The 10,264-nt window shown below is 33.0% G+C and overlaps 1 protein-coding gene across 1 annotated transcript; it reads left to right on the forward strand.

Annotated features, from left to right (window-relative positions):
• Positions 1-1,331: 1,331 nt before the first annotated feature.
• Positions 1,332-8,933, forward strand: LOC131183063 (uncharacterized). Its single transcript, XM_058152894.1, has 3 exons — positions 1,332-1,485; positions 3,751-3,856; positions 8,783-8,933. Exons 1-3 carry the CDS (start codon positions 1,332-1,334, stop codon positions 8,931-8,933), a joined length of 411 nt encoding a protein of 136 aa, XP_058008877.1.
• The last annotated feature ends 1,331 nt before the right edge of the window (positions 8,934-10,264 follow it).

Genomic DNA, 10,264 nt, shown 5'->3' on the forward strand with positions numbered 1-10,264 from the left:
AATTAATTTTATTAATATGAATAAATTAATTATTATAAAAATTTTAATCTAAATATTTTTATTGTAAAATATTATCACTTTAAATTTCAAATTACTTATAAATAATTATTTACAAATTTATTTTAATTATTATTTTTAAAACATATCAAATTATTAATTATAATAATACATTTTTTTATTTTTAAGGAAAGTATAATTTAAATCTTAATCCGTTAACCCTTTATCTTCCCTGATTCATTGACCGAGTCGATTTAAAAACCTTGATTTAACATTCTTAGTATTTTAGATGGACAATTGTTCTCACTATTGTTTCTGCGCCATCTGTGGCATGCTAACCAGGTGGAATGAGTCCTTGCAATGCTGCAAATCCAACACTTTTTACATTTACATGTTCCACTAGTCACTGAGAAATGTGACATTGCCCTCCCAATCTTGCATATGCAGTAGAAGTTGAGGCTGTCCCCAAATTCTCCTCCTTCGAAGATAGCTATAAATGCCATCATCTATCTGCTTCTCGGTGGACAAAGCAAAATGGCTAGTATATGGAGCTTTCTAGAATTTCAATGTTGGTGCCCATGCACTCAATATAACCATATTTTAGGCAAAATGGAAAAAAAAAAAAAAAATACTACGTACTCTTTCTAGGTAAATTATACATGATATCTGGTATACTAAAAAATAGTGTAACCTACGTTCACATAAAAGTAGTTATATCCTGAAAATAAAAAAATGAGACTTACTATTTTATGAGTGAAGGTGCACATGGACCGGATATACCTAATAATTTGTCCTCTTTCTCTTTTGATTCATCACCGTCAATTATTGTTTGTTACACTATTGGCATCGTTTGATTGTTTGTGTCGCTGATCATGAATTTCTCATCACTAATTTGGTTAGAGTGAACTCTTCGAGAGCAAATAAAAATTTAGTACAAAAATGGTACTAAGGTTGTACATGTCAAAATTAATTTTGAAAATTGATCGTAATAAAGTTACACGATTTTATTATGATTAAAATAAAAATTTTTGAAGTTTTATATTACAAATTAACTTTGAGGAACAATGCTATTAAAAAGGTATAATTTAGAGACTATCTATAAAATTACCCCCAATATCATCACGTAGTTTCCTCTAACGTAATGAAATATTCATTTCAAGTTAAAAAAGTCAAAATCCCAATCAAGCCCCTTTCAAGTTAAAAAAGTCAAAATCCCAATCAAGCCCCTTAATTATAGGGGAGAGTGAACTTTAGGCCATGATCTTTAAATAGGTTCAATTAACCCCATTTATGCAAAATTGGGCAATTACCCCTTATTAGATCACGTGAAGCACATGATAATAACGTTTGTTAATCGGACCTTAAAATTGCATTTCTACAATCTTTCGCTTCTTCTTCCTGCTTTGTTGGTCGGACTAGGAAGGGGAAGCCCACTTTGCCGCATTACTTCCAACATCTTCAAGAGCCTCGATCAACGTACCTTTGAACGTGAGAAGTTCCTTAACATGCCTATATTCTGATAGAAAACTCATCAATGAGCATACACATATCAGATGAATGGTTGAGGTTTCATACATTATAGCCTATGATTTTGCAACTTCACTCCATCCTGTTGCCTTAATTCACTATAAGAAAAAAAGGATTTTCAGCGACAGATTAAAATTCTATCACTAATAACATTGATTATTGATGGATCCGTCATTGATCCATAGCTAATTCATTGCTAATACTCTATCTACGAGGGTTTCAATGATGGACTATAATTCATCACTAAAGTTAATTTTTTTGAATTAGTAGTAGATTAGCGATGAATTATGGTCATCACTGAAAACCTCATCGTTAACCTCTATTATTATGATATATTTAGTGATGGATCCATAAATTCATGGCTGAAAGTCTGTTTTATTATAGTATATAACTATATATGTGGCGCTAAGAACTGTGCCTCCTCTATCATGACCTAACCAGAGGGTCATGACTGATGCTAAGAGTTAGACTTACATAAGGTGACAAACCCCATAGCAAGCCAATCTTGTTACTAAGCCCACAAAAAGCCCGATTTCACAAAAATAAGCGGATAGAGTTTGTCCATAAATATGGCAACCCAGCGGGAAGTTTAACTTAACCTATAACATCAACATACATAAATATATACAAATATCCAATACAAGAACTCTACTTAATCCTCACATACATACATGCATCCATAATCTTCAAGCATAGATATAAGAAAAATTTTACATAATTTTAAGTAACCGTACAGAGTATCTAGAAAATTATAAATTCATTGCAGAAAAATATTAAAAAGGTTCATGTGGAGATGAAAGTAGGGTTGACTTGAAGAAATTAGGTTCACCTATCACCTAAGGAAAAAACTTTAAACAGGAATGAGAGTTCAACTTATAAAGTTTGAAATTATATATGAATATAATTTTTGTCACAAACCTAGAACTAGTGCAGCCATAAAATAGAATGCATATATAGCACAGCTCAACTATATAATTTGTAAGCACACATGCACCAACATAGTCCATATATATATATGGAACTTGCCCTTACAGTAGCTCTTTCAAATCCAAGATATGCCAATGAATTCAATTTAAATCAAACTTTTGCTTAATTCCATCTCTGAGTGCTAGCGTGATCAAACTTAAAGCCATTTCTATCTCATCCACATCCACATCCACAAGTACGTGCACATACACATAACATGGGCTAATAAATTATGCAATAATAATTGAATATCCTAAAATATGTAGCATATATATATATATATATATATGAGCAAGACAAAAATATAATAATGTTGAAACTATATGTATATTCAATATCAACTCACTAATTATAGACCGAAAACATGCTTACTGATCCACTTGGGAGGAGGAGGAAGGCGTTTTTAGATCAACTATGCAAATTTCATGACCATCTTTGCATTTGGCACACCCAATTGAGTAGGAAATGATTGTAATATTAAGTGCCCTTATGGTTGCCCATGGGTCCTGCGTGTTAGGTAGAAAATTACAATTCTTGGTGCCAATGGAGTTTCACTAATTTGATGGTAGCATAAAGTTTCTATTTATCTGTAAATCTTTATTCGAAGCTGAAGATATGAAAAACACTATTGTTGGGAATGTGCAAGTGTGAAATTTCCACATCTGAAAAAGATGAAATGAGTGAGAGACATATAAGTAGAAAGGACTCATAGACCCATGGCCTTAAGGTTTTGGGTTAGATGCGGTGTCAAGCTCATGAGTGTGCTCTTTCATAAGACCCATTAAGAAGAATTCTCCCCTAGCACTTTAGGCTTCCCAAATCTCTAACAAGTGGTAATTTTTATTTTTATGTGGCTTGAATTTTTTATATATCTTCATGGATCAAAATTGTGACTCAACCCGAAAGATTCGTGTTATGACTAAATTGGGATAAAAAGTGAGGTCTATGGTGGTAGAAATATTCTACACTTTGCGGTAGAGTTTTGAGATATTTGGAAAACATATTAGGGCTAGGGTTTGAGAGATCTGAGTAATTATTTTTAATTTTTTTCATTATAGTGGTCTCTTATCTTGCCCGTGGACGTAGATCTTACAGGCAAACCATGTAAATTCTGTATTATTCTTCTTCTCTTTTCTTATACTATGTGATTGTGCGATTCTGTGTATTCCTTAAATTTGGGTGCTTGCGATTATGTGTATTCCTTAGATTTACGTGCTTGCTATAACAAATTAATGTTAGAGTTTTGTGTGTATAATCTAGGGTTTACAGATGGTGTCGTCTTCAATGAAGTATTAGATGGTGAATTGAGTTTCAGTCCGTGGAAGATTAAAATCAAATCTTCCTTAACCTATAAGGTCTGTGGAAGGTAATCGATGATAACTTTTTAGAGGGTACGAAAGAGGCAGATAAGGCTACTCTGAAGGAGAGAGCCTTGACTACGATTTTCATGAGCGTAACTGATAATACCCTATTTGAGATTGCTAGTGAAAGCTCAGTGTCTGCAGCATGGAAGAAATTAAAGGAGTTTTACTCTGCCAAATCGCTGACCAACTATCTATATCTGAAGAAAAGGCTATAAAATTTAAGAATGAGTGAAAGTATGCCCATTAAAGAACATGTACATGAATTTAATTCAATTATTATAGATTTAAAGAATATTAACATTGACAGTGAGGATTTGGCCCTTATTGTGTTATGTTCTTTGCTACCCTTCTATGAGACTTTTGTTGTTACTATATTGTATGGGAAAGATAGTATTTCACTAGATGATATTAGTAATTCTCTAAAATCAAAGGAGTTAAAAAAAGAATTTTCTAGATAATAGAGAAAGGGCTAAGGGGGAAGGTTTGGTGAGCAAGCGAAGAACACAATCAAAATAGGGTTCTTCTAGTAAGAAGAAATCTAATGCCAGATCTAAGTTAAGAATGAAAAGGGCTAATTGTTTTGAGTACAAGAGCAAGGTCACTGTAAAAGAGATTGTCCCAAGTTGAAAAATAAAAAGGGAAAGCAACCAAAAAGTTGTATGAATATAGTTGATAAGTTTAGCAATTCTGATGGTGATGATAGTGCTGGAGAAATTTTATCCTTAAGTTCAGATTATGGACAGAATTCCTGGATTCTTGATACTGGCGTTACTTATAGCATGTGTGCATACATAAATTGGTTTGTCACTTACAAATAGATGAGTGGTAAGGTGTTTTCTGGGTAATGATTTTGCATTACCTGTGGAAGGAATTGGTAACATCAGATTGAGGATACTTAATAGCGTTGTCCGAATTATGGAGTGTTAGCATGTTCCAAGATTGAAGAGGAACCTGATTTCTCTTGGGACATTTGATTCTCATGGATTCAGATACCATACGGAGAATGGAGTTCTCAAAGTGTGCAAGGGTTCTATAGTACTCATGAAGAGCAATTTGGTTTTAGGATTGTATTTTCTTTAGGGCAATACAGTTTCAAGAGAAGTTGCAGTAGCATTAGGAAGCAATAATTAGAATCAGACTCAAATTGTGGCATCTATTACTTGGTCATAAGAGTGAAAGAGTTTTATCTGTATTGAGCGAGCGGGATTTGTTGGATGGGCAAAAACAGAATCTGTGGACTTTTGTAAACACTGTGCATTTAGCAAACAGACGAGGGTGAAGTTCAAAAAAAAGGCAGTGCACAAGACTAGAGGTACGGTGGATTATATCCATTCAAATCTACGGGGTCCTAACAAAATCTCTTTCAAGAGCGATACCAGATATTTCATGACTTTGATTAATGATTACTTTCAAATGGTTTGGGTGTGTTTTTTGAAAATAAAAGATGAGGCATTTTCAAATTTTGTAAAATGGAATACAATGATTGAGAAGCAAATAAAAAAAAAGTTCAAGCGTTTTAGAACTATTAATGGGTTGGAATTTTGCAATCGTGAGTTTGATGCATTCTGTAGTAATGAATGTATAGTGAGACACCGCACTTGTATAAGGACACCGGAACAAAATGGTATTATATAATGTATGAACAAAATGCTTTGTGACAAAGTAAGAACCATGCACTCACATTTAGGTTTAGGAAAGGATTTCTGGGTTAAAGCAATGAATGCAGCCTGTATCTTAGTTAACAGATCTCCATCTACAGCTATTGAGTGCAAACCTAGTTTAGCCCACCTACTGATTACTCTCAGTTAAGAGTATTTGGTTACTCTACTTATGCTTATGTGAGGGATGGTAAGCTTGAGCCGAGAGCAAGAAAATGCATATTTCTAGGGTATACATCTAGAGTGAAAGGTTACAGGTTGTGGTGTAATTATCCATATGTTAGTAGTATGCCCTAGAGCATATCATTTAGTATGTATCTTGTACATATTTTATTAATAAATGGCATTTCCACTTTTCTGTTTATATAATATATTTATGTGTAATAGAAAAGGTCCATTGATATTTTGTTAGAAATATTATTCTTAAGTTGTTAAGAATACGAGTGATAATATTTCTAGCACAAAGCATCATAAATAGGTTCACAATCGAGGATACTTCATAATAAGGACATGACTTATCCAGAAAGATTGTATTCATGTTTATTCCCAAGTTATTTATATGAGATATAAATAAGATGGAATGGTGAGTCTCATGCCATATAACAAACATGATAGGCACTTATAAATGATAAGGAGGCCGAACCAGTGACACTTATGACAAGCACATGGAGTTTACTCTTGTCAATGTTTTGTCATAAATCATATCAGTGCATATAATCTTTAGACCTGAGATAGCACAGTTATCTTGTATATAGGTAGTTTGAGTTTGATACTGCTTTCATACTTGTACTGTGTATGGGTATATGGGCATGTGTTGGCTCCTACTAGTTATATATGGAGGTAGGTGTTGATCAAGATGGAATCTGTTCCTCTAAGTAAATAGAGATAAAATCCTATGTTCATTTAATTGTTCTTGATGTTTCAAGTTCCTGGCCAGGACATATAGATTTATTCAGAAAAGAGTTTCTGATGATAAAATCTTTTTAATCAAGAACTGAAATTAAAAGAAAACATAATATTAATAGCAAATGGAGTTTGACATAAACCATGACTCCAGCTTGAGTTGGGATTTTGTAACAGAGAGATTCTAGTGCATGGTAACATATGATTATAGGTTCATTTAAGGTAAACCTTATTACTAATTGGGTGGCCATGGCATGCTATGCTAGGTGTTAACCATGGTCTATGAGGTTCATAAAATGATTTAGAGAAATCATTTATGGTAAGAAAGAGTTCTAATGATATTAAGAGTTGATATCATGTCTCATTGCCAATTAGTGATGAGCCTAGTAAGTCACACACATACACAAGTTATCACCTATTTAAATATGATTTAATTAATCAATTAAAGAGTTTAATTGATTAATTAAATAGGTTTGATTTGCAATTAGATTGCAAAGTCCCTAGCATGACTTGAAACCAAATCTAGATTATTGGATGTATAATATAAGTTAAATTTATATTTAAAGTGTTTAAATATGAATTTAATTAATGAAAAATTAATTAATAGAGATTAATTAATTAATTTATATTTGATATAAATTAATTAGAAGAAGAAAAATAATTATTTTGGGTTGAGAATTCAAAATTAAGACACAGGGGCATTTTGGTCATTTTGCAGTGTGACACATGGCACCATGAGATGGTGACACATGGGATTACACATAAGCTTGCCAAATGTTTTTTAATCATGTAAGATGATTAAAATCAAGATTAAATATAGGTTTGACATTTGGCACAATGTGATTGGGTCACTTAAACCTAGAGCTAATCAAAGGGTGACATGTGGCAAGGGTTTAATGTGTTAACCTAGCTATTTAAGTGTTGTTATGAGAAAAAATAACTAGCAGCCTCTTCTCTCATTTGTCACGCCACTTTGAGCCTCTCCAGCTATTTCTCTTCATCTCTCATCAATTCAAAGAGATTAGCCATCAATCTCTTGAATTAAGAACACTAGAAATTGTTTCTAGTGTCCTGTTTACATCTCTAATCTCTTAAAAGGCAGAACTTGAATTTCTAATTAATAGAAAAAGCTTTAGAGGCTGGTCAAGGGCTGCCATAGGTGTTCTTGGTGTGGACAAGCTAGAGGGACAACATTTGGTGTCCTGAAGACGAATCTCAAAAGCGGACATACTGCGATTGCATCAAGAGGTTAGTGTAATCGTTCTTGATTTAATCTAGGGTTCTAAAATTAATCTGATTAATTTTAAAATCTTAAATGGCAAATACAGATCCAAAAACATATTAAAAGAGTTTTTAATATGTTGTTTATCATTGAAATCAAATAGATAAAAATAAATCTTGTATGATGCATGTGACCCTAGATGAAAATTTTTGAATTCAATGGTATAAACTTGTGTTTTTCACGCTTCCGTTCCTTCACCATAGTCTCTAGGATTAATTATCAGTAGGGATATGATATTTAATGAGTCTGCTTCATTGGAATCAGAAGGAAAAGTAAATAGCAGAATCGAATCACAGTGTCAGAGAATAGGTAGAGCTTGAAATTGATACTTCAGTAGTTCAGTCTAGTGATTCAGAGAATGAGGTGTAAGATTCTGATAAATAAAAGGATGCACCTGAGCAATAGCAATAGGAACCATATAGCATTGTAACTGGTAGAGAGAAAAGACAGATCAGACTTACAGAGTTATGCATAAGCAAATCTAGTTGTGTTTGCCTTGTCAGTTACTAAGACAGTTGATGTGCATGAACCTAGCAATTATAAAGAAGTTATTTCTTATTCAGATGTAGATCAGTGGTTCGATGTTATGGGTGAAGAAATTGAATGTCTTCACAAGAATCAGACTTAGGAGCTCGTAATATTTCCTAAGAGACAAAAAGTGATAGGCTGCAAATAGGTGTTCTAGAAAAAGGAAGACATTCCAGGGGTTAAGCACCTCGACATAAGGCATAGTTGGTAGTAAAAGACTTTACTCAGAGGGAAGAGATTGACTTTAATAAAGTGTTTTCTCTAGTTGTGAAGCACATTTCTATTAGAGTTTTACTTGCTATGGTTGCTCTTCATGATCTAGAGCTTAAGCAACTAGATGTGAAGACAAAATTTTTGTATGGTGAGCTGGAGGAGCAAATTTATATGAGTCAACCTAAGGGATTTGTCATTCCAGGTATGAAAAATCATATTTGCTTACTTAAGAAATCTTTATATAGTTTGGAGCAGTCACCTAGGTAGTGTTATAAAAGATTTAACACATTCATGATTCATAATAGCTTTATTCGTAGTTTATATGAAAATTGTATGTATCATAGGGAGCTTTCAAGTTGTTTCTTTATCTATTTGTTGTTATATGTGGATGACATGCTTACTACTGCTAAAAGCATGTCATGGATTAACATTCTGAAAAAGCAATTGAGTGATGAGTTTAAGATGAAGGATTTAGGTGCTGCAAAGAAGATATAGGGAATAGAAATTACTAGGGATAGAAGTGTTGGGAAGTTCTTCTTGTCTCAATAGGCCTATATTGAGAAAGTGCTTAAGCATTTTAAGATGAATAATGCTAAGCTCGTAACTGCTCCATTTGTTGCCCATTTCAAGTTATCTATAAATATGTCACCAAAAACAGATGAGGAGATGGAGCGCATGTCTAATGTTTCTTATTCGAGTGCTGTTGGTAGCATCATGTATGCTATAGTTTGCACCCAACTTGACATTTCACAAACAATTAATATTGTGAGTAGATACATGGCATGACCTAGGAAAGACCATTGGCAGGCAGTAAAATGGATTCTGAGGTATTTAAAAGGTACTACAGATGTTGGTCGGACATTCAATAGGGCCAAGATGAGTGATTCAATTGTTGGCTATGTCGATTTAAATTTTACAGGGGACTTAGATAATAGGAGATCTCTAACAGGTTATTTTTTTTACTCTATCTAGAAATGCTATCAGTTGGAAGGCAACATTATAAGCTACAGTTACTTTGTCTACCACAAAGACTAAATATATGGCTTTAGCAGAGGCAGTAAAGGAAGTTTTATGGTTACAGGGGTTTGGTGGGTGATCTTGGATTGATACAAAACAAGCTAATAGTGTTTTGTGACAGTCATAGTGTAATACATCTCACAAAGAATGAGATGTACCATAAGCAAACTAAGCACATTGATAGTAGATATCACTTCATTCGGGACATTATATATTAGGGAACTGTAGTTGTGCAAAAAGTCTATACAAATAATAATCCTATAGATATGATGACTAAAGGAGTCCCAGTTAGCATGTTTAGGCATTGCCTAAACTTAGTTGGTGTTTGTAGTACTCCTAAATTTTTTTTATCTTTTCTTTAAAATTTAGCGAACCTTTTTTATTTTATTTAATATTTAAAAATATAGAATAGATAAAAGAAAAGCTAAGAACATTTTAAAAACAAGAAAAACCTTATTTTTTTTTATTCTTCGTGAACGGTATAAATTTAGAAATACTTTTCCCCTTGGATCTATTGTAGGAAAAGGACCTTTGATTAATTAACAATTTTTTTTTTTTTACCTACTCCTTTATTTAATCCGCATGAGGTCAAATTCATATTTCTCTTCTTTTTTTTCCTTTATGCCCTTGCGAAGGCATATGGCAAGACAGAGTGGTATGGTAAATTTTTTTATGATGGAGGGAATTCAAGCCAAGGAGAAGAATTATTATTTGTATATGGCTTGAATTTTAGATATGTCTTCATGGATCTGAATTGTGACCCTACTCGAAAGTTTTGCACTATAACCTGATTGGGATAAAAAGTGATA

This window comes from Hevea brasiliensis, chromosome 1 (assembly GCF_030052815.1).
Source record: "Hevea brasiliensis isolate MT/VB/25A 57/8 chromosome 1, ASM3005281v1, whole genome shotgun sequence".
Lineage (NCBI taxonomy): Eukaryota > Viridiplantae > Streptophyta > Magnoliopsida > Malpighiales > Euphorbiaceae > Hevea > Hevea brasiliensis.